Source organism: Schistocerca americana, chromosome 5 (genome assembly GCF_021461395.2).
Source record: "Schistocerca americana isolate TAMUIC-IGC-003095 chromosome 5, iqSchAmer2.1, whole genome shotgun sequence".
Taxonomy (NCBI): domain Eukaryota; kingdom Metazoa; phylum Arthropoda; class Insecta; order Orthoptera; family Acrididae; genus Schistocerca; species Schistocerca americana.
Genome location: NC_060123.1, coordinates 415,898,156 through 415,924,815, shown reverse-complemented (window position 1 = coordinate 415,924,815; position 26,660 = coordinate 415,898,156). Strand labels below are relative to the sequence as shown.

The following is a 26,660-nucleotide window of genomic DNA, read 5'->3' as shown; positions in this document are numbered from 1 at the left end:
CCTATGCAGTCTTGTGTAAAAGGTATGTACGCATTTGTGATTAGTCTTGTGTCTTTAGCACCACATATTGTATACAATATTTTCCAGCAGACTGCAAGAAATGTCTGTAATAAACTGCTTGTGCTCTATTAAGTAGATTGACTAAGTTGAAACCTGTCACAGCATTTTATGGTCACAGTTTAAGGTTGACAATCAGTCACACAGAATAAATAGTTCCTCAGTAAAATGAATGTTCTGTAGGATTTTTGTTGGGGTAGCTATGCCAACCAAACACTAATTGAACAGACATGCACTGTTGTGTATATGCAATTTTAATTCACTTTATTTTTACACCTTATAAAATCTAGGTATATAGCAAAAGCATGCAATCCCCAACTGAACAAAAATAAAATACAAAAATATTTCACACACATTTAGTCAATTGTTTGTTTGTGATTGCTGCTTTTTTCAGGTCACTACATCAGACCCCCTCCACCACCACCCTATTTTGAACCCTGGAGCCCAAGGGATATTATGAACCTTGTGTCTGACTGATCTACCAGCTCTGGTTACTGCCACTAATGCCATTAGATTGGTGTCTGCAGTTACATGAGCTCTTGCATTGGCTTCTCCTCCACTGCCCAACCCAAGGCCTTTGTAAGGTGTGTGGTGTGGGGGGCAGGGGGTTGGGACAAGGTAACCATAAAACATATCTGGAGAGACCAGAGGCTTCCACTCTATTGAACCCTTTTCAAAGTATGCAGACTTCAGACATTCGATAGATACTATTTCCTCACAGTTGTTCCACCATATCTTGAAGGTGTTTGTTCTCTTCTTGATTCTTCCTGATGACTTAGAATGGTCCAGTGTATGTGAGCTTTAATGGAACAGGGCCATATTCTTTTGTAGATATTTCCCAACCTCAGTAGATTTCTCTGTCTGTGGTAACAGCTGAAGCTTTTCTGAGAGTAATTAGCTTATGATCTGACATTTCCACCATAGACCAGCTTGGCTGTAGAGTAGCCCACATATTCCTCCAAGTCCATAAATCCAGATAAACTAGCAGTAAAGACACTATCAAATGCTCACCTCTGCATATGAGTGCACCCTTCAAGGTTCGATAAAGAGGCTCCACCACCCTGTTACTTGCGGGATGGTAATTGGTCATTCTAATGTAGGAGGAACCACAGAGCCATAGTATTTCATAGAATAACATTGACTCAGACTGTCTGCCCCCATCTACAGTAATCAGTTGGGCAACCTCATATTGGGAATTCCAGCTTTAACCAACGCTCAGACCACAGTTATTGCTGCAATATCTGTAATTGGGAAAGCCTCCGGCAGTCATGTAAAACTGTCCACTACAGTCAGCAGATAACAATAGTTATTGGAGTAAGGCAGTGGTCCAGCCTGGTCCACATGCACTTGTGAGAAATGTGCTGTAGGCATAACTGTGGTGCTGAGTGGTGCTGACACATGCCTACCAAATTTGTATAATTGGTATCTAGTACATACAAGCCTGGGTTCACTTGTGGCAGTCTTTGTTCATTCCTGGCCAGACTACCTTCTTTGTTGACAATCTAACCATCGCCTCACCCCAGGGTGAGATACATTATGGGGTGCTTAAAAAACTGGTTGGTAACATTGTTGTGGTATGAAAGCTTGCAGCAGGTTGTGAGACATGTTGGACCATAATGAAACATTGAGCTCTGGAAGTGAATTTGTGACAAAACAATGCCAGACTTTCTGTGCTCCAGTGCTGAATGTAGCTTTGGGTCTTCAGATATATGTTCAGCAATGCTCTTTCATGGGACACTTTTACACAACCAAAGCATTGTGAGAGGGACTCGGCCACCACATTACTGTTTCCTTTGATGTGACATACATCCATCATGAACAGTGAAATATATTTAGTACATCTGCACTGCCTCAATGTTCTGTGAGTGGTTTCCAGGGAGAAAAATGACATGAGAAGATCAAGATCCATTCCTGTTTGGTGTCAGAAGTGTTTTATTACCACATATATAGCATAAGATCTCTATTAACAGTCCTAAATTTTTGCTGTGCCATTATTAGTGACTGAGAAGAAGAATGCCAAAAGCTGCCACAGCCTGTTGACTAATTGTTGCAAAGTGTCTCCCACAGCAACTTGTCTTGCATCCACTGTTGTGGCCATATGTGTGTTATGTTGCAGGTGAGTTGAGTAGCACTGCCTGTGCAGCATAGTCGTTAGCAGAACTGAATGCCGTCAACTCTCTGTACTCCATTTTAATTTTCTGTTTCCTGCTCTACACTTTCATTTTAATAATTCTGTGAGTGGTGCCAGCAGTACCAAAGCTTTTTGTATGTGGTGTCTATAAAAAACTGACCATCCCAAGGAAATGCTGCAAGTCTCTGAAAGTTTTGAAAGTGGCACATTTTGAACATTATCTACCCTTTCCAGCAAAGAGATGATGCCATTAAATGATGCCTCCAACTCCTGAAATTTGACACTGCTTTTACTCAATACACATTTCTCCCTGATTATGTTCATTCCCATATAGGCTGAGACACTTGAATAATTGCTGAAGGTGTTCCTCCCGTTGTTCTAATGACTCCAAAAATACTAAGATATCATCCATCCATTAAGTAGCAAAAACGAAACTTGAGGTCCCTAGGAACTTGGTGTATAATTTGCTGCCAGATCTGTGCACCACTTATTAAACAACACAGAATGAAATGGTACTCATAAAAGCTGAATAGAGTAGTGATAGCTGTCTTCTTTATCTCTGCTGATGTGACTGGTATTTGAAGATATGGGCTGGTGCAATCAATGACACTGACAGCTTTTCCCACTGCTATTGCATAGTTAAAGTCCACCTCATGAGGTATAGGGTACCTGTCTGATACCATTCTGGCATTCAGTACATGGTAATTGCCACATAGGCACCATGTGTCATAGCATTTCAATACCATTTATAAAGGTGATGCCCACTGGTTCTCTGAAAGTGCCATTACTCCTTGAATTTGTTTATTGATATCCACTCTGGCTGCAGTGAACTTTCCCAGTCTTCAGTGTTGTGGTTTAGCTACATCCAAATTCCAGTCAATGTATGGAAGAAGTGCATTGTCTTTGGACCCTTCTTGTCTTTTGCTTGCTTCACAATGGAACCTCAGGAAATTTGTCAATAATGTTGTCCATGTTATGGCAGTACTGTGTTGATGCTTATTTTGCTATGGGAGAAGTGTGCCACTGTGTATGTCCACCACCAGTTGGAAACTGTGCAAGAAATCTGCCCCCAAAATGGATTCTCTAAGATTCGCCATAATGAATGTTTACAGAAACTGTCTGTTCAAACAAGTATCCAATAGCACTTTCTCTTTCCCCAATGTCTTGATAAATGAGTTATTAGCAGCTGTTGCAACTGTTAATCTTTGTGATCATGTGACATCATCTGCTTTGAAACTGTGTTCCAGTAGCACACTGATGTCAGCACCACTGTTGACAAAAAAATGGGGAACTAATACCTTGTCCATCACAAAAAGCTTTGTGAATTTTTTAATGCTTTCGTAAAATCTGTTCTCTATAGTTCTTGGCACTATGTGTGTGAGGCCCCTAAATTCATATGGAATTCCAGGCAGATCTCCTCAAAACTCAGATCCTCACAACCGGACACAGTTTATGCAGTGATGTCTCATTTGTATTGTACCAGTACCCACCATGGGTTCAAATTTTGTCAGGTGTCTGCGGGTTTCATCATGCCCAGAGATGAAACTTGATGCTTTTGCATGAGCTGCAGTTATGTTTGAGGCTTTGTTTGTGGCTGTTGAAGCTGGAGACAGTTGTGACTCAAACTGGTTTGTTGCAACCATTGCAAAGGAAGGGATTCTGAGTAACAAGCCATTCATGTAAATCTCCGTGCGTTGTGCACCCAAATGCATGCTGCAGGCATTTACAGTTTCAGACATCAGCTGATGAACTGGCAGGGTAGACTCAGCAGGGGAATGATAGGATGGGAAACATTTATGAACAGGACAATGAGTACTGGCTGGTGGAGGAATTTTGGTGTTCACAAGGAGCCACACAATTTTGCTCCCTAACACTAAAGCATTGGTGGTACCAGCCCATCCATACTTGTCCTGTGATCCTGTTGACTGTTAAGTGTATGATGCCATCTGTTTCTTTTTTTTGTCATCAGAATGTTATGCTTTATTTTTGTAGTGCCACAATTTGTGTGCTGAGCAGTGTGATGCCCTCCATCAGCTGATCTGTAGCTGTTGCTGGTGTGCTGTTCGGGATGCTTGGATTGGGGCTGCTGGTTGGCTGCATCCCTAGCATGGACAGTTCAGAGCCATCTGTCATGTTGACTCTTGCTATGGCAGTACCAACATTAATCTGAATGCAACCTGCATTGTTTTCCACCTTATTTACTAACATGCTGAAAGGCCATTCTGTACTCATGGCAAGAACAATCCACATATGTTTTGGAAGCCTTTTTAGCAACAGATCTGTAACAAATTTCCTGATAACAAATCAGAAATCACTAATGATGTCTATTCTTGCAATAGCTGCTTGGGGAATCTATTTTCCAATTAATCATCTGTTATTAAGCATTCCATCGTTGCTTCAGGTACTGAAGGGATGTCCTACCTTGTGATTGGAGGTGCTGTTTGCATGGGAAGCTGGATTGTAAAAGTACTTGCTGTTGCATGTGGCAACAGCTGCTGTGCTACATTTGCATCCTCTAGACTGATGCTGTCGCTCTCATGTAGGTTATTCATGCTTCATGTTCTTGCTCGGGTCATCACAATAGGATTTTCATTGGTGTAGTCATATAAACCAAGCAGTAACTGAACAGGCACACACCACTGGGATATGCACTTTTGATTCCTTGTAAAATCTAGGTAGAGTGTGTTTCACAACTGAACAAAGACAAAAATATTTCACACACACTTAGACACTTAGTCACTTGTCTCTTCATGACCACTGTTCAATTCTCAGTTTGCTACAGATGTATTTTTTTTTCTTTTGAGTCATGTAATGTACACACATACACACACACACACACACACACACACACACACACACACACACACACACACACAAAGCTGTCAGCTGAATTAGGGACACCTGCCTACCTACAAGCATGTAGGCATGCAGCAGCTACAGGGTGTTTCAAAATGACCGGTATATTTGAAACGGCAATAAAAACTAAACGAGCAGCGATAGAAATACACCGTTTGTTGCAATATGCTTGGGACAACAGTACATTTTCAGGCGGACAAACTTTCGAAATTACAGTAGTTACAATTTTCAACAACAGATGGCGCTGCAAGTGATGTGAAAGATATAGAAGACAACGCAGTCTGTGCGTGCGCCATTCTGTACGTCGTCTTTCTGCTGTAAGCATGTGCTGTTCACAACATGCAAGTGTGCTGTAGACAACATGGTTTATTCCTTAGAACAGAGGATTTTTCTGGTGTTGGAATTCCACCACCTAGAACACAGTGTTGTTGCAACAAGACGAAGTTTTCAACGGAGGTTTAATGTAACCAAAGGACCAAAAAGCGATACAATAAAGGATCTGTTTGAAAAATTTCAACGGACTGGGAACGTGACGGATGAACGTGCTGGAAAGGTAGGGCGACCGCGTACGGCAACCACAGAGGGCAACGCGCAGCTAGTGCAGCAGGTGATCCAACAGCAGCCTCGGGTTTCCATTCGCCGTGTTGCAGCTGCGGTCCAAGTGACGCCAACGTCCACATATCGTCTCATGCGCCAGAGTTTACACCTCTATCCATACAAAATTCAAACGCGGCAACCCCTCAGCGCCGCTACCTTTGCTGCACGAGAGACATTCGCTAACGATATAGTGCACAGGATTGATGACGGCGATATGCATGTGGGCAGCATTTGGTTTACTGACGAAGCTTATTTTTACCTGGACGGCTTTGTCAATAAACAAAACTGGTGCATATGGGGAACCGAAAAGCCCCATGTAGCAGTCCCATCGTCCCTGCATCCTCAAAAAGTACTGGTCTGGGCCACCATTTCTTCCAAAGGAATCATTGGCCCATTTTTCAGATCCGAAACGATTACTGCATCACGCTATCTGGAGATTCTTCATGAATTTGTGGCGGTACAAACTGCCTTAGACGACACTGCGAACACCTCATGGTTTATGCAAGATGGTGCCCGGCCACATCGCATGGCCGACGTCTTTAATTTCCTGAATGAATATTTCGATGATTGTGTGATTGCTTTGGGCTATCCGAAACATACAGGAGGCGGCGTGGGTTGGCCTCCCTATTCGCCAGACATGAACCCCTGTGACTTCTTTCTGTGGGGACACTTGAAAGACCAGGTGTATCGCCAGAATCCAGAAACAATTGAACAGCTGAGGCAGTACATCTCATCTGCATGTGAAGCCATTCCGCCAGACACGTTGTCAAAGGTTTCGGGTAATTTCATTCAGAGACTACGCCATATTATTGCTACGCATGGTGGATATGTGGAAAATATCGTACTATAGAGTTTCCCAGACTGCAGCGCCATCTGTTGTTGAAAATTGTAACTACTGTAATTTCGAAAGTTTTCCCAAGCATATTGCAACAAACGGTGTATTTCTATCGCTGCTCATTTAGTTTTTATTGCCGTTTCAAATATACCGGTCATTTTTTAAACACTCTGTACTTTTGTTCTGATGACGATGCTCTTAGTAATGATCCACTAAGATGTTAAAAGCTTTTGGAAACCACCCCAATGCATGATGAGTAAATTAAACTCCCTTTCAGAAATTATAGAGTTTGTTAACAGCTGAGTAAAGAGGGCACAAATCTCGTTTGATGGTGCCCCAGATATATTAATAGGAGTGTTGTTGCTTGGCTTGGTAGGGCCATACAAGTGCCCCCATTGATCAGTAGACATTCCTCAGCCCATTCACAATTCATATCATGTCAACTGTTGTGCTGTATCCCTGAATGTAGCTACAGAGTGTTGTAGGCAAACAAATGGAAGAAAATGATTCAACAAAAGGTTTCTGTATCATCTGCTAAAGACAGACAATGGCAGATGCACAAAAGGAACAGTTTTATCCAATGTTAACACTGTTGACACAAAAATACCTCCACCACTATGCTGGAAAGTGCACTGTCACCAAAAGAAATGTATTGTTCTATGCCTGTTTGGTTTTCATTGTGCTCACACCTTTCCAGCAGTGTATCCAATTGTGTAGTACAATTCATGAATCCAGATGAGTTTTTCATATGCTTTGATCATCCATCAGCAGACTTTCTGTACTCATGTTAACCTCTGTGCTGTATGAAAAGTTTTCAGTCGAGATAGACATTGTTGCCTATGGAGTTTGACTCTGAGTTTGGTTGTTTTTCCCACATCAATATACCAGTACTCATGGAACATACTCAATGTAATGAAATGTAAAAAGCCCTGTGCCTGCACAGTCTTGGAGATCATGCATCTTATAGCAAATATTTGGCTGCAGTAGTGTACTGGTACTGCACACCATATTCATCCAGCATCCAGCTATTAAATGACAGCCAGTAGAAGGTCTGAACATATCTCAGGCAAATGTCTCAAGAATAATCCACAGATAATCATTTCATACCACCTGTGCCATAACTTTTTTTAGTTATACATTGTGTGTGAAAAAATTCTATATCTCAATTCTGACAATGATACAAATATTGATACATTCAAACCAACTCACATGTCACAAAACCAGGAGTTAACAGTTTCAGGACCTGAAGATTGTTTATAATAACCTTAATTCAGTCACAGAAAGTAATGGAAGTATACAATTATGAAATTTAATTGCATAAAATAGCGTTAATTGCAGGTGAGTCCAGTCAATAGTTTACTGCTTGTTGATTGTTAACAAAAAATGTATTATATAAGCTGAAAATGTTACCATCCTTTGAAGAAGTGGATACTAAATACAAACTCAAGAAAGATAATACAATAAATGGTAGAATAAGAAGAAACCAAAATAACAGATTGAGAAAAGATATGATGAAATTTTGCATAAGTGTGCTGGGACCAATAGTCACATACAATAGAGCCATAGAGATTAGGTTAGATTAGATTCAGTTTTCATTCCACAGATCCAAAAATGAGATGATTCTCATGGATGTGGAACATGTCAGAAAGTATAACATACAAAACATGAAACATTTGAATATAATACTTACTACCCCAAACATTTGTCAGGAGATTGTCAAAATAGGTGAACACAATAAAATAAACTGGAGATGCTAATATTTATAGGATCAATACACTGTCAGAAGGAAACATTGTTATGCACTTTTAATAAAATAGATAAAATACTTAATCTTGACTGTTGTGACCAAGTGCTGTCACAATTGAAATCTAACAGACAGTTTTACTTATGTTCGTATAACAATCGCTATAAAGATATTAATCTATAGAGTAGAAGGAGTTGCCTGTAAAAAAATCTTTCAAACTCTGATTAAACCATTCTTTATCTGAAACCAAGTTTTTAATGGTTGCTAGCAATTTACTGAAAATGTGTGTTCCTGAATGTTGGACCTGTTTTTGGACCAAGGTAAGTGATTTTAGGTCTTAATGTAGATTGTTCTTATTCCTTGTGTTGGTACTTTTGGTTGGAAATAGAGATCTATTACTTGCAACAAATTTCATCACATAAAAGGCAAAATGACCCACAACAACAGATCAGAGTGTCTGGGGGGGGGGGTCACATTCAGAATGCATTACACGATGTGTGCCTTCAGTACAGCTACATTTGTAAGCATTTTTGAAGTATTTGGTGAAAATAGCAACTGAGTGCTGTATTGTGTAGCATAAAGGATGTTTTCAAAGCTGCTGCATTTTTCATGGAAAATGCATGTACATAAATTCTGTGAAGCCCAAAATGGCACAAGGACACCAATAAATTTAAAAGAGGACATTAAGCTCTTCAAGAGCAAATAGCCAAGCTAGCCAATAATTGTACATCTTCTTGTAAACAAAGGAGACAATGTTGAGAGGAAAGATGAAGCAGATGTATCAGTAAGAATGTATCAGTGAGAAGCTGGAGTTGAAAATATACAGTGTATCCATAAGTAAATTTCCAGTTTCAGAATGCTGTCGAAAGAGAACCACTGCTCAGAATGATGTCAAATTTGACCATCACGGTATTGGTTCAGGGAGAAAAATCAAGAGAAAAACATATCTTAACAAAAATTTTATCAATAGATAGTGCTATAAGCATTTTAACATAAAAGGTGTTGGCTGCAATTGACAGACAGATGAGATGGAATACAATGGCTATGGCTTGAGTTGCCCATTACACCATCTGTACTGTTCAATGTGCGTGACTGCACAACTTTGGCAGTCAACAGTTGTGGCACTGTTAGTCAGGTAAGCCCATGCACTGTAGGAAGGCCGTACCACGTCAGATATGAAAAATTAATTTTGAATTGTCCTGGGGTGAAAAATCACATAAAAGGCCAAATGACCCACAACAACAGATCAGAGTGAAATTAAAATTATATATGAATACCTTCAGCTGCTGACAGGGGTTGATGTATATCAACAGGGACAGGTGAAAATGTGTGCTCCGACCTGGACTTGAACCCGGGATCTCCTGCTTACATGGTAGACTCTCTATCCATCTGAGCCACTGAGGGCACAGAGGATAGTGCAACTGCTGGGACCACTCACATACGCCTCCTGCAAGACCCACATCCTCACTTAATTGTCCACACTCTACATTCATAGTGTCCCTACCCAACACACTCATTACAGGTAACAGAACCGGCAGGACTCATCTCTCCATAAAAATATAGCCCTTCAATAAAAAAGGCCATCAACCTGTGCCACCGAGTCACGTTTGCAGAATGAAGTGTTACTGGTGACGTGAGTGCAGATTTTTCATTGCCAATATTCTGCAGTTCTGCATACTGACATGTCCTTGGAAATGGGCTTTGTCTGTCTAAATAATGTCCATGGCCATTCATTGTCCACTTCCATGTGGACAGGAAGTTCCAGAGTGAATGTTTGTCTTGCTGGCAGGTCAGCAGGAAGCAACTTCTGAACCTGGGTACTTTTGTGCGGATAATAGTGCAGGATGTTTTGCAGAATTTTATACACTATGCTTGCAGGCATGTCCAATGTGCAGGCAATTCCCTGTGTGATGTTTGATTGGACACAATTGCTCAACCCTTACTGCAGTGCTGTGGCCACATCTTTGACGGACATCAGATCAACTGCTTTCCACCCTCTGCCACATTGCACTTCAAAAGAACCTGTCTTTCTGATTTCTGTAATCATTTTTCCAGACATTTAGGAGGCATTGGGCCAATGTCTTTTTTTCACACCCCTGAGTGTCTGAAACTTCTGCAGGACTACTGCTGCACAGTCACTGCTCTTGTAAAAGAGCTCTACCAGAAGTGCACAATCTTTATTGGAGACAGTCATGTTCCACAGGAACAGCAGTGTGTCGTGCATCTATTGTTGTGCTTATTTTGATGCTAACAGCAGCTTCTATTGGTCAAATTGTTGTTCTTTTTGTTCATTCCATGACATTCCCCCTGCATCAATAATATGCTGTGGTCCTCTTTCTACAGCATTTTGAAACTAGAATTTTAATTACTGATGCCCATATATTGCCAAGGTGCTGAATGAAGCTAACATTTGCAACTGAAAAGCCTGTAGTAAAAAGTTCTGTACAGACTTTCAGATTTGTTCAGGCTTGTGCTCATTAAGAATCATTCAAATTTTTGGAAACTCAAACTGAGTGACAAGGTAGGTTTACCACTATGACAGTTTCTAGGAATGACTGTGTTTACTGATGGTGACTTCCACCACCAGATACTGTGCACAGTATCAGAGCATTTGTGGCAATATCATGTGATGAAATTCCAAGCTCATTCCCAATTTCAAAACCAGTTTTACTTATAGACAAGATGTTTCCAGTTGAAAACTAACTCTGCTTAAATTTCATGAGTTTATTAAGTCAAATTTCAAGTGTTTATTAAGTCTTATGTTTGTATTGCACCTAGTAAAGTAAATTTATTCAAAACATAACAAACAAAATTCTGTATCTTCCTTTGCCATTGTCATTTTTGCATTCAGTTGAATTACTGCTAACATCTGATGAAAGTTAGAAATAATTTTATAGTTACATTAATTCTGTATTGTCCCATTTATATATGTCAGTGCTGAGTAACAGGCAAACAGTGTGCTAAGGCTACAGTGCTTAATCAGGTGGAAAGAGTAAGAGTTACAAAGTAATAACCCTGTGAATTAGTTTTCAATATGTCAATAATTCTACCAGCCCCTCCCAATGTTAGCAGTCTGTAGATGTAGCAATAAATGAACATAGATTATGTAATAAATTAATACCTCAGGGAGAAGAATAGTTACAGGCATTTTAAGCCAAGTCAAATGTGTGTATCTCTAGGAAAAAAAGCCTCTACCCTATTGTGGCACAACAGAAAGCAAAAGTGGTTTAACTGTATCTTGTAGGTAGGCAGAACAGCTAAGACTTCTGCTGCACTACTGAGTTGTGCACACCTGTATTTCAAAAATGTGTAGTTGAACTGGGATCTCAAAAGCATCTCGAAATCAGTATCGATTTCTAATTGTCTAACAGACTCTCCCAAATGTATGGATGTTGCATGATGATGACTGCAACAGGGTTTAATGATGTGATTATAACTAATTTATGAAGTCATGGTAAATTAGCTTTTAATGAAAACAAACCTACTAAAAGTCATCCCCATCAATCCCCAAGGTCCTGTCCATTACAACACTAGTGGACAAGTTGACTTATTGACTGAATATTTTATGTTTGACATATATATGAATTACAAAGGGTAAAATGGAACTGAATAATTGTATAAAACAATTGTTACCTTAAGATTGTAGTCCTCCCATGTCAAATTAAATTTTGTAAGCTGTGTATCGTTTTCATGATCATCATATGTGTAACCACGTACAGAAAAGTCACATCCACCTATTGGCACTCTTCCCAGATTCAAGTTGATACCAGTGGATGTGAAATAAGACCTGTAAGTAAATTAATCTATAATTGCTGCAAGGATTTAATGAATAACATTAGACAATATGTGAGATTACATTGAGTTTCCCAGTGAGCTGAACTAATTCGCTGTCCTCAGGTTTCAAGTTACTATTTTCATTCTCTTTCCCTTGTTTATTCTTATTTTATTCAGTTTGTTATCAATTATGTTTGTTTATACACTTTTTCCTCTCACAAAAGCCTTTATTCACGATATAATTTTGAGTATTTTGCCTTTTTAACACGTTTTACTAGGTCACTTCCTTGTCTGTTTGGTACAAATTTTGCAGTTGGTTTTAAATTAGCTTAATGATTGGCTAGAGACTTGAAACTTTCAGCATAGCTCAGAAATGGATCACAACACAATATTAAATCACTTTCTAGTGTGATATGGTGGAGCGTACTTTTTGTACTACTGCTATTTGCCCCTTTTCCTGCTCCAGTCATGAATGTTTTGTAGTAAGACCAATTGATGGTAAGCCCCCATGTTGTTGTTGTTGTGGTCTTCAGTCCTGAGACTGGTTTGATGCAGCTCTCCATGCTACCCTATCCTGTGCAAGTTTCTTCATCTCCCAGTACCTACTGCAACCTACATCCTTCTGAATCTGCTTAGTGTATTCATCTTTTGGTCTCCCTCTACGATTTTTACCCTCCACACTGCCCTCCAATGCTAAATTTGTGATCCCTTGATGCCTCAGAACATGTCCTACCAACCTGTCTCTTCTTCTCATCAAGTTGTGCCACAGACTCCTCTTCTTCCCAATTCTATTCAATACCTCCTCATTAGTTATGTGGTCTATCCATCTAATCTTCAGCATTCTTCTGTAGCACCACATTTCGAAAGCTTCTATTCTCTTCCTGTCCAAACTATTTATCGTCCATGTTTCACTTCCATACATGGCTACACTCCATACAAATACTTTCAGAAACGACTTCCTGACACTTAAATCTATACTCGATGTTAACAAATTTGTCTTCTTCAGAAACGCTTTCCTTGCCATTGCCAGTCTACATTTTATATCTTCGACCATCATCAGTTATTTTGCTCCCCAAATAGCAAAACTCCTTTACTACTTTAAGTGTCTCATTTCCTAATCTAATACCCTCAGCCCCCATGACAGCTCAATTCTCTATTTTTTACCTTCATGGTTTTTGTGCAAGATGTACATAGGTGGAAGCAATCTGCTGTTTGACTGAGGTGAGGAAAAACTGAAATAAACCTGAAATTTACCATATATCTCTCATGACAGCTCAATTCCCTATTTTTTACCTTCATGGTTTTTGTGCAAGATGTACATAGGTGGAAGCAATCTGCTGTTTGACTGAGGTGAGGAAAAACTGAAATAAACCTGAAATTTACAATATATCTCTGTTTAAATCTCATCCAAACAATTGAAATTGATTGAAAAAATCACACACACAATGGTAAAAAGCAGAAAATAATTATTTAAATAAAAACTTTTCAATATAACATTGTTTAAATGGACTAAAAAGTATAAAATAATTTCTACTAGCCCAAAAGAGATTCCTAACCCCATATAGAGAGTCCTGAAAATTTGTGCTTTCTATAACAATTTTTGTAAAACTTGAAATGAAAAACATAGGGCACATGCAGTAGATAATAGTAAGGAGTGCAGACAGTAGCTGTCATTGAGAAAAATCCCACAGCAGTTCATATCATTTTCAGTGCAACTGAACTGTTAATGACTTAGGTGAACATTCGTGCATCAGGTATATATTACATGCACCACTAATTTTTTCCTTTAAAATTTTAAGAGTACTATTTTATCTATTAAAATCAGAAACACTAATTTTCATGACTATTTTTGTGGGGCTGGGAATCTGTATGTTGTTAGGAAAAATTATTTATACTCTTTAGAACATTTTAAAAATGTGTGTAACATAACAGGAGAAATTGTTTACCTAAAACAGAGCTATCCACAAATACATGAAGCTATTAACCTCTGCATGGGTAATTTGTACTGATATTTAATTTCCTGTTTATTTAATAATGAATTTGTGTGTTTATAATTGTAGAAGAATTTGAATAACATAATGTGAAATGGGCAAGAAGAATGAAGTAGTTGTTTTGATGAGCAACTGCTATTCCAGTTCATGCAATGCATTAAATAAAAAATAATTGTAACAAGAAATATAATAGTATGTTAGACAACTAATTGTGTACAGAATTATGTAATGTATTTGATGGAAGTATTCGAATATTACGAAAAGTGTTTTTAAATGAGTGATGGTCAGGTATATGGATATTAATTTCACTAAAGTAGTGTGTCACATGACAAAACTCAGGACAGAGATGCAAGGCAGAGGTCATGGTCTTTTGGTGGTGGTAGCCATGCAGGTAAGGTGGAACAGTCTGGGAGATGCATGTGTTTGAGTTCCAAGGTAGGAACTTTCCCAACTTTCCCTTAGCATTGTTTGGAAGCTAGTCTTTGGTTCATCAGTTTATGAGCTGCGAATTTGAACTGTAACATAATGTAAAAGGTATGAACATTCCTATAGCATTGTTAGTCTTTGGTGTATCAGATTGTGAGCTGAGAATTTGAACTGTAAGATAATGCAACTTACAGTGATTGTGATGTAGTGAACTGTTTATTTGCCTGAAACTGCCCTGCTAGAATTATTTCAGATTCTGATTGTACTATTGTGTATAGTATGAGTAGGAGCAACATTCATAGCAAAGTAATTTTCTATGAATAAAGCAACAGTATAATTCAAACATGTGCTAAATGTACATTCATACCCTTAGGGTTCATAGCCTTAATTCTCAGTATCATTACATAATTTACTCTTGTCTTATATATCACTATTTCACTGACCGATTTCTTAGGCCACCTTAATAATTGTTATTTGCTTATACAAGGGCATAATGCAACAGTGTGCAACAAAATCCCTATACAATCAAGCCATTTAACACGTTGTGCACTGACCCTCTACTGGATTGCTAGCAGCAGTAGTTACTGCTAACCTTAGCTAATGATTCGTATGTTATATTAAAAAGTTTTTTATTTAAATCATTATTATTTGTGAATTTAATTTAACATTTACTTTGAGTGCTTTTATTGTCACATTAACTTTTTTATTTGTCCATCAGTTTTTTCTTACTCCTCCTCCAATTCTGACGAATTATTACTGTATCTGGAGTTTCCAAAATGTTCTCTCATGTCTAACTCCATATTCCATTTCTCCTTCCTTATCTTTGCGCCACCATCACCTTCCATTGTCTCCTGTTCTATGTCTATCTCTGTAGCGTTCTTCAAAATGTTAACATAAGCTTGCATTAAATGTATCACTTATCAGTGGTGCTAACAATCAGGATATAGTCCAACTCTCAGGACACTATAAGAACAAGATAAATTGGGAAGGAAGCACTACAGCATATCACTCTCATTCTTTATAGGGTCTAGCTATTTGTTCTCCACTAGAGAGTTAATAATATTGGCGAGACCCTGTACTAGTACAACACCACCCGCACAAAAAATTTTCCTTTGTGTGTTGTGTAGAACAGAAAATTTTGCAAACAGTTGTAAGGACTAGCGTTATATGGTATGCATCTACCATGTAAATCCAAACATAGTGCGAAAGCTCTAACACTCCCATTTCTCCATCGAAAACTCTTACAAACATCTTAACAATAAACATAGGCAAGACTTTGTGTTACCATTAAATAACAAATATAATTCGCTTCAAAACACAGATGACACAGAAACTGTATCAGCATACTCATCTGATAAGGTGGTGCAGGACACTCAAAACTTAGCGAACAGCCAAGTAAGGTATAAGAAAAAACGTAAAATCAAGATTTATTCAGACAGTTATGCCAGAGGATTAGCAGCTATGTTAACAGAAAGCAAACCTCGTGTGATTAACAAGTTTGAAATAGAAATAGAAGGTACCGTTAAATCAGGAGCTGGTTTACGAGATGTTTCAACATCAATCAAGAAAGAAAGCACAGCCCTCGCGGGCAAAGACTTTGTAGTGGTAATGGGCGGAGCAAACGACGTCAGCAGAAATGAAAGGAAGATAGCTACTTCGACACTGAAGAAGACTTTCAGAGTGTTAACCCACACCAACGTGATTGTCGGTAATGTGCCCCATCGAAATGATTTGCCACAGTGGTCATGTGTGAATAAGGAAGTGGAGCAGACCAACAAGGAGTATAAAGATATCTGTAAGCACTTTAAGAATGTTTCCTTAATTAACACCAGTAGTTGTAGCAGTGAATGGCATACCAAGCATGGACAACATTTAAATAATCTAGGTAAACGTGTTTTAAGTAATACAGTTATTGGAATAGTATTGGATAAGCTAGAGAAGGAATAAAGACCAGTAATGTGTTTGGATTATGTTTCAACTGACATGGCAAAAAGCTTGTATGCATAGACTACGCTGGGTGTTCTAGTAACATAAGGACACAACCTGGTCAACTTTCATGTGGTAACATTAGGTCATGTCAACTAAGAGAATATGCAAAAAAGAAATACCTAAAGTAGAGTTTAAAATATGCTACCTCAATATATAGGGTATGGCAGGTAAAAACTTAATAGTCAACGAATTTTCAAATGAAAACATGGTAGATATTCTATGTTTAAGTGAGCATTGGTGTAAAGAGGATGGGCTTGGGTACAAAGTATTGCATGATTACGCACTACTTAGTTGCTATTGCAGAAAACAGCACTTACATGGTGGGGTAGCAATATATGCAAAAACACCACTCACACCAAACTGTTGCAGGATGGATCTCAATACCCTTTGTGATGAAATGCATTTTGAAATATCAGGTCTAGTAATTGAGAACCTTAAGCTAATGATAGTAGTAGTGTACAGGCCACATAGTGGTGACCCCCATATCTTTCTGAAGAAACTCGAGGAACTCTTAATGTACACATGTATACCGAAATGGAAAAAATGCTATATTATCATTGGAGGGGATATCAATTCAAGTTTTGATGTCCTGAAGGACAGAAAAACTGTGACAGAGCTCAAAAATGTGCTTTGACAATTTAACCTGTGTTATGTTAACTGCAAACCTACCAGAGGCTCATCCTGTCTAGACAATATATTTACAAATATTAAGGGAACTTGTATGTCCACTGATGTAATTAGTTTCCCTTACGCAGACCACGATGAAGTATTGGGATGCTGTGGGGACATCCACAATCTCACCTATGGGTGTGATAATGTTCATGTGACCACTGACACCAGTATTGTTGCACAACTGATGCAGTGTGTCCAACATGCACCGCAGTTCTTTGAAGGCCATCCCAACACTCAGGAGACCACATTTCGACCCTTTCAAACTCACTCAGTTGGCTGTAGGAAGCACAAATGCATCTCCTTGGCATGTTTGCATGCTTGCTTCACACATCTGCACAATACTGAGCCTTGCGGCTGCAAGCATTCCCTATTAAAGGGTAGACACTTTGGGTGATCTGGTAACTATGCCACTAAGCTATCTTTTGGCAGATGATGCTCAAACCATTTTGAGTACATCTACTAACCCTCACGTGGCATATTCTGTCATCATATCAAAATCGATGTCACCTTTCCAGGTGTGCTAATTTTTTTTCTGCAGTATATATACATAATTTATTTTACACAGAACTCTCAGTGTGTGAATTTTTCTCACACTTGGCCAATATTTTATCTATATGATTTATTTCACTTATACAGTGTGCAGATTGTTTTGAGGTGAAATGAATAATTTTCATATCTTGCACTGCAGTGCACACCCTGCTGAAGATAAAAAAAAGTGCCATTTGGTAACATCTATAAGCTTGTGGTTACAGCCAACCGTTTGTTATATTCTTTCTCCCATGTGTGCTATCTCACAACTTCATGAGACAGCGTGTGTGGAGTTTGGAATGTCAGGGAGAACCTAGTTACAATATAAAGCCTGGAGTCAGTCTGTGATACATGAATGGACAGCACAACTGGTAGTGCACTGCATAAAGAAAGGCAAGATCTGGGACAGGCCCTGTCCTGATCTGGCACGTAACTGTAACTTCTTGCACGTACATTGTAGCTGTTCAGTGTCAAAATATTTACAGCTCTGTCATTTCTTTATTAATTCCAGTATCTCATCTGTGGCTGCCTCTTTACAACCTTTTCTAATCCTAATACTTTTTCTGCTCCATTTGCTACAGCTCTCCTAAATTCATTTTGTTTTCCACACCAGTGAATTTTATCTTTATTTTTTTTATCACAAGTTGTTTCTAAATAAATTCAGTTTCTGCTACCATTTGCTTGTCTGGTTTGGAATTTTTCAACTGAATTACGGAAAACTAATAATAAAAAGAAATTGCATGGCGCGAGATTCGATCCGGCGACCTTTGGATTACGAACCCGAGCGCTTGCCGCTGCACTTCGACGCTGTAGAAAATTATTAATCGTAGAGAGTATTTCACCGCAACGGTTTCTTTTAACTGTCGATTTTCTCGACAATGGCTGAGAAGTGCATCTTGGTGCTTTGCCACATTACACCTCTGGCCATGAGCTTTTATTATGCGCAGTATGAATCGAATCTGAATTTCACAATTGGCGGCCTCCCCTTGTAAGTTAGTCGTCGTAAATTCAATTTCTGAAAACCACTTATAAGAAACTGTACCTGGAGGATACCAGGATTCCCTATGAAATAACAGTATTTTGCTAGAACAAAACTTCAGAAATCAAATGAAGGACCACAGAATTATCTAGGGTTTGATATTGATAGTGACCTTAAGTTACATCTAACAAAGTGTCAGTTGAAATTCAAATGTTAAAGAGAAAGCAGCTGACAGTTGAAAAATTCCAAACCAGATATATTTTTCCCACATGGAACGTTTCCCTCTATTACTCTATTATATATATATATAATAGAGGGAAACATTCCACGTGGGAAAAATATATCTAAAAACAAAGATGATGTGACTTACCGAGCGAAAGCGCTGGCAGGTCGATAGACACACAAACAAACATAAATATACACACAAAATTCAAGCTTTCACAACAAACTGTTGCCTCATCAGGAAAGAGGGAAGGAGAGGGAAAGACGAAAGGATGTGGGTTTTAAGGGAGAGGGTAAGGAGTCATCCCAATCCCGGGAGCGGAAAGACTTACCTTAGGGGGAAAAAAGGAGGAAAAAAGGATGGGTATACACTCGCACACACACACATATCCATCCGTACATATACAGACACAAGCAGACATATTTAAAGACAAAGAGTTTCACTCTTTGTCTTTGTCTTTAAATATGTCTGCTTGTGTCTGTATATGTGTGGATGGATATGTGTGTGTGTGCGAGTGTATACCCGTCCTTTTTTCCTCCTTTTTCCCCCTAAGGTAAGTCTTTCCGCTCCCGGGATTGGGATGACTCCTTACCCTCTCCCTTAAAACCCACATCCTTTTGTCTTTCCCTCTCCTTCCCTCTTTCCTGATGAGGCCACAGTTTGTTGTGAAAGCTTGAATTTTGTGTGTATGTTTGTGTTTGTTTGTGTGTCTATTGACCTGCCAGCCCTTTCGTTCGGTAAGTCACATCATCTTTGTTTTTTTATATATATATATTAATGAATTGCTTATGCATGTTGGTGAAGGCGGATCGCTCTCCAATTGTACCGCCTCCATTTATCCGTTTTTTTTTTTTTTAACAGGGTGTACCAAAGCTCTCCTGTCCGCACTGATTTTCGACGATGTTATAAGTTGCGCTAGGGACCCCCATCTACCTTCTTTCGAAGTTAGCAGGCAACTACGCTGTTATGCGACGGCTCATTTCGGCCCCAAGTGTAACGAGCGAGTAACGGAGTTTATATTTCATACCTGCCACAGCAAATTTGTGTTCTTGGGGGGTCTATTCTAATTCGAACGTTTGACTTACGCTATACGTATTCGTTTCGGAATACAAATTACAAATTACAAAAAACAAATACTAAGAAAAAAAAGGTTGCATGGCGCGAGATTCGATCCGGCGACCTTCGGATTACGAACCCGAGTGCTTACCGCTGCGCCACGACGCTGTAATAAGTTGTTAATCGTAGAGAGTATTTCACCGCAATGGTTTCTTTTAACTCGATTTTCTCGACAACGGCTGAGAAGTGCATCTTGGTGCTTTGCCACATTACACCTCTGGCCATGGGCTTTTATTATGCGCAGTATGAATCGAATCTGAATTTCACAATTGGCGGCCTCCCGTTGTTAGACAAGAGATGAATATACTAAACAGATTCAGAAGGATGTAGGTTGCAGTAGGTACGGGGAGATGAAGAAGCTTGCACAAGATAGAGTAGCATGGAGAGCTGCATCAAACCAGTCTCAGGACGGAAGACCACAACAACAACAACTTGTGTCCAACACAAAATTACATTAATTAAACCATCTATACCAGATGGTGGTGATTACAGAGATTCTTACAAATAATTGTATTATTTAGAGAGTAGAATAAATTATAGTAAGAAGATAACTGCTGTGAATGTTTACTCATGACAAACAATATCTCTCTCTCTCTCTCTCTCTCTCTCTCTCTCTCTCTCTGTCTCTCTCTCTCTCTCTCTCTCTAACTATAACTCTGACTCTATGTTAATGAGATATGGTCTGGGGAGAGGATTGTGTGAGGTGAGGAAATGTGAGTGTGAAATGTGATTCATTCATCTCATTGCATACAGTTTCCAAATCAATTGATTTGATGTTCAGGTGACAGGCCAGGTTTTACAATAAGAAACTTTGTAGAAGAAATATGAAAGTTTACATTATTCTGCCATTTTTTCTGAGAAATAGGTACATAAATACTTATCACAGTTTCCAGTAAACAGAAAATACAACATGTAATTCTCTTGTTCAAAATGCAAAACTGTCCTCAATGAATTCTTCAGTACAATAACAGCACTTTTACACCAGAAGAATGAAGAGCAGTCTTTCCATGTTAAAACATTACTGCCTTTCATTTTATTACAAATTTTTAACTTCACCTCCTCTGGTGTCTGGGCATAGAGTTTCAGAGTTTTAAACGCCAAACTATATGAGGTTAAACATTTACAATAAAAATAAAAATTACAATAAAATAAAATGCATTTTAACATAGTTCACTGGAAAGATTGCTCTGTACTCTTCTTCTGGAAATGTGTTATTTTTCCAATGAATAATTCGTCGAGGGTGATTTCAAAATTTGAACAAGGGAATTATACATTTTATTTTTTTGTGTACTGAAAATATTCTAGCAAAATGTGTGAAGCAAGGAGAGCGAAGTTAAATTCTGGAGAGAGGCAGATGGCTTTAAATAAAAATGAGGATTGATTTGCTAATAAGAGAGAACGGCAGAGAGAGTAGAATTTTGGGAGTAAAGAAAACACTATTTGAGGACACAGGGGTGATGGCATATAAAATGACAAGAGATGAAGGATGAGATCGCAACAGGGGAAGACAGCAACTTCGGAAAAGAACTATTGAAGGTATATGTCATGATTATCATGAGAACAAATGAAGAGTTGGTGGGAGAGTTCCCAGCAACTGCTCAATTTTTATTATTGTTTTGTGAAACATGTTCATTAAATATGTGGATGTGTTTACCATCAGCTGCAGCTTGAAAGTGAATATTCTTGAGACTAAACAGCTGGTTTGTTGTCACAGCCACAGTGTAATTGAGCAATTTTCATTATAATATTTGGTGTACCAAAGATGTTTCAGAAATAACGGTGTGTATCTGATTTTGATTGATTTGATTTTTATTTGTTCTTGTAGAATTACTATGGGTACAAGTGTCCTTGTAATATAAGATTTGTTAAGAATGTAAAATGTTCAGCATCATTTATTTCTTCAAAGTCTAAACTAATTTAACAAGGACATCTCATTGCTGAAATTGGATCATAATTCTGATGCATATCATTTATTTCATTTATTACAGGGATCCCATCATCAGTTTCATGAAAGACAATTGGCTTTAGAATAAATTATTAGTCACTACAGACAATGTTCTATTTCTGTTGAGAATGTAATTGAGTGGTGAAAATTAATTCTGGATATCAGTAACTATAAATGCCTTCATCAGTATTGCCCAAGTTGAAATGAATGTTGAAATCGCCATACCCAGTATCTCCTCAGTTTTTTGTAACAGTTGTCAATAGCACTCTCTGAAACTACCTGGTGAAGTTAAAAATGTATACTGTATACTGTAAGAACTGCTACCTTGTATGTTATCAAGTAAATAGTACGCAAAAGCATTCAAAGAGCTATTCATGTGAGTGCTGGGTTAAGAAGATTGACCCAAAACTTGATTCTTCCTTTGTGCATGTAGACACTCCCTCTATCCTGATTTTGTCATTGCAGTGATGTTACGGTAGCTTACATATATCTGGGAACATCAGTCCAATTTCTGTGACTTTTGTATAACACTTTGTTATGCATAACACATTTTTGTAGAAACACCTTTAGATTTTTATGTTTCCTATAGTGATTTGATATTTGTTATTTAAAAAGTTTCTAAGTTTTTCATAAGAAAGCCCAGTTGTTCTTTGATTGTCACTCTTTGTGGTCTCCAAACTTCCACAGGTTTTTGACTAATTGCTGTTATTGTGCATATTGTTATTCAGTATTTGTTCTGTCAGAAACATTTACTCTAAAAAGAACACAGATAAATTATTGAAAATGAGAAGGGCTAGACAGACAGTACTTATAAATTTGCTGCATATACTTTTATATAGCCATACTTTTATATACTTTTATATACTAATTTAGTATTGGAGGGCAGCATGGAGGGTAAAAATCGTAGAGGGAGGCCAAGAGATGAATACACTAAGCAGATTCAGAAGGATGTAGGTTGCAGTAGGTACTGGAAGATGAAGAACCTTGCACAGGATATAGTAGCATGGAGAGCTGCATCAAACCAGTCTCAGAACTGAAGACCGCAACAACAACAACTTTTATATAAATTTTCGCAACACAATATTCAGGTGAAATCATCAACATTATCAACATTGTTACCTTTATAACAAATACAGTCTACAGAAAATGGATATAAGTGACAAATAAATTAATTTAAATAATTAAGCAATTAGTCATTGTTACCTCATGAGGTTTTGTTGAGCATCTGATGAAAGGGAAAACACATTAATTGCAGAAGAGTCAGTAAATGCAGTTCCGAAGCCCATGATTGATTGATATTTAGTACCTCTGTCAATTTGCAGTGTCAGGGCTGCAAGTAAAATAAAATGTGAGAGAGATTGCCTGGGCAATCACATTAATTTTTCATGGAGATAAAGAGGTAATATTATTAGATGCCTCAGATAGCTAAAATACAAGTAACCTGAAACTTGTCAGGCCACTCAGCTTGTTTAGTAACAAATGCAGGTTAAAATGAAGGACAAATACAGTATTTCACGTTGATGTATGCTTTTATGGCCAATGTTTGTGTACATAAAGTTCTTTTGAGTTCTGAAGCACCTCATATTATCAGAATCAATCAACTTTTCAGGCTGTTGGAAGATTCATTGTTGAGATGGCATCTGAAATAATGAGCTCAAGAAATCTCTTGGTAACTGCAACTGTTCAGCTAGTAAAATGGAAATTTCTTTTCCTCATTACTTTTTATTTATTTGTTGTTGGAGGCCTCAGATTGTTTGTTTTATATTGTCTGTTATTTTGCTTTTTATGAAAGACTAAGATTATACAAATGAACCTACAATTTTTGGTTACAGTTTGTTCTCTGTATAACAGATGCTCCTCATCCTGGTGCAACTGTCTTTCATCTCACATGTTATTCATCTCTTGCCACTGTTCCTGTGTAATTTTACATTCCTTTCATGAGTAGAGTGAGCCCAAAGAGCTGAAGGACTATGTTTAAAAAGTGTTAAATTGTTCATAAATACTACTGGTTTTGTTAACTTTTTCCAAGTATTGTTTCCCATAAGTTCTCTTTAACACTGTGATCAGTTCATTGCTTACATTTAAATTATACTTTTTTATTTCAAACTGTGAACTCAACTGTTTGACATGTTTCAGTGCCAACAAACGACTGCTGTGCCCAGATAAATCATTTACTTTCATTATTTTATCCATGTTGCATCTTGTGAACACAGCAGCTACTATTGATTGTTGGTGAATAATGTAATCAGCCAAAAATACTTTTAAAATGCTTTATTTCAATGCCATAACCAATTCTGGGCTACCATGGCCATCCTTTGATGCACAAGGACATTTTATGTTCTTTTGTGAATCAAGAATATTCTCACCATACATTGTGAAACCCTAAGGACTGTATATTTTAGTTTAGGATACCCTCTCTTGCCTCATGGAATAGTACTGTGGGGTAGGACTTGCCACACTAATATGAAAAAGTTTTCATAATGTAGTAAAGGGCCTTGGGAATCATAGCCAAAATAAAACAACGAACATCTTGCAAAAGGCTATTCACTAGATTCAATATTCTCACAGTTTACTCCATATGTATGCTAGAAACCATTATGCCAGTGAAAACAGAGGCTAAGGTCGCAAATATAACAATGAAAAATAGTCAGTTATTGATAATATGATGTAAAAATGGAAAGACAAAAAAAAATCTACTCACCAAGCAGTGGCAGGGGAACACACACACACACAAAAGGATTTAACTTTCACAAGTTTTTGGAGCCAGTGGCTTCTTCTCATGGTGATAGAGTTGAAGGGGAAGGAAGAGGGGCATACAGTTCAGAAAAGTCACCCAGAACCCCGGGGTCAGGGGAGACTTATCAGACAGGATGAGAAGGAAAGACTGATTGTTGGGGGACTGAGCCGGATGAGATTTGAAAATCTGAGAGTTTAAGGGTGGAAAACAGGATAGTATGCAAGACAGGATTACTACTAAAACATCATGTGCAAGTTAATAAGGGTGAAAATCTGTATGCATTGTATGTAACAGAGGTGGGAGAGGAGACAGAAAATATTAGACAAGTCAGAAAATAAAAGATGTAGCAAACTGAAATGGGGTGAAGAAAGGAGTAGTTCCTGTGAATAAATGCTGAGACGGAAGGAATTATCATAAATTAAGGCCATGTGGGTTGCGAGAACCAAGGACATGTTGTAGTACTAGTTCCCACCTGCAGAGTTCTGAAAAACTGGTATCTGGAGGAGGAATCCAGATGGCGCATGTGCTGAAACAGGCACCGAGGTCATGGCTGTCATGTTGCATAGCATACTCTGCAATAGGATAGTGTGTGTTGCCTGTATACACCCTCTGCCTATGCCCATTCATCCTGACTGAAAACTGGGTGGTAGTCATGCTAATTTAAAAGGCTGAAGTGTGTTTACATAACAGCTGGTATATAACACATGTCGTTTCACCAGTGGCTCTCCCTTTGATAGTATAATTATCTCCAGCTACAGGGCTAGAATAGGTGGTGGTGGGAGGGTGTATAGGCCAATTCTGGCCCCAGGGACAATCACAGGAGTAGGTGCTATAGGCATCTCGGATGCAGAAATAGCGTGGGGTCTGACAAGAATATTGTGGAGATTGGGAGGGTGATGAAAAGCTATTCTAGGTGTGGTGGGCAAACAGAATGGATCTCAGACAGAATGTCTCATTTCAGAGCATGATTTTAGAAAGTTGTGGCCTCGTTGAAGTTACTGATTGATACATTTGAGACCAGGATAATACTGGCTGACAAGTGGTGTGCTCCGAAGCTATCACCCAGTATTATCCTGGCCTTTAAGCAGTAAGATGGAAGACTTTCTCTGTTGGTGCTGCACATTTTAGGAGTTTTGAAGAAGATAAACTCATCCTGCAGTGTTCTTCTTCAGCACACCAGTGTAGAAGTGTGCACAGAAGCAGCTAAGCAAAAAATCTGTGCAATATGCACATTTATTATATATAAAAGACAACTTCAGAATTCTCCTTTATGTCAGACTGTGTATACAAGATTCATGTACCTATCTGAAGTTCTAGAGTCACATGTTTACTGCTCATGTTGATTCTTCATAATCTCTCACTTATAGTATCAATACCCATTTTTATAGTGATATATTGTGAAATTTCAAACATTCATGAGTGCCATGATAAACTCTTACTGTTATCATCAATTATAGGCTTAAACATAATTGTGTGCTTTTAAAATTTTTGAGAACAGTGGGCCTATCCTTGTTCAAAAGAGTCATTCTCTAATTTGATTGTATAATTACACGAGTAACAAATTTTTTTGAGAATTTTTGCATACTCACAAAACTATACTTTTCCATTTACCAGTGTGAGTGTTTTGGATACATAAATTATTTCATAACAAATCATCAGTATCTTTTTTTGTGTGGTTCACAGCTGCTACCAAATAATACATTACCCTGAAGTTTATTCTATATCAATGCAAATAAATGTGCATTTTTGAGAATTTTCGGAAGCTACCACTGTCCTTCACATAATTTTTGAGTAATTTGTAGTAAATCAGTATTTGTGATTTTGTTACAGTAGCAGATATAGTAACAAACATATTGTGTAACATCTAGTTTCTCCTTAAAGAGAAATAGCCCCATACATTATTCACATTTATCATAAATTAACTCTGTTTTTGAGTTTGTCAGCAACTATAATTAACCAAAAAATGTTTTACGAAACTAGTAATTTTTAACACAGGTTTTTGTGTTGCCATAACAGAAGTCTCATTTTGTGTATTTGCTTCAATCCTTGTAAGTAATTGT

General features: G+C 38.1%; 1 protein-coding gene across 1 annotated transcript in view; it reads right to left on the bottom strand.

The window, feature by feature from the left end:
• Positions 1 to 26,660, bottom strand: part of LOC124615990 (lysosomal acid glucosylceramidase-like) — a 182,763-nt gene that overhangs the window by 103,199 nt on the left and 52,904 nt on the right. Inside the window, exons 4-5 of the mRNA XM_047144199.1 lie at positions 23,067 to 23,193; positions 11,854 to 12,007 (exon numbers count right to left, since the gene is read on the bottom strand). Coding sequence (XP_047000155.1) covers positions 11,854 to 12,007; positions 23,067 to 23,193 — 281 coding nt within the window. The remainder of the gene's footprint in view (positions 1 to 11,853; positions 12,008 to 23,066; positions 23,194 to 26,660) is intronic.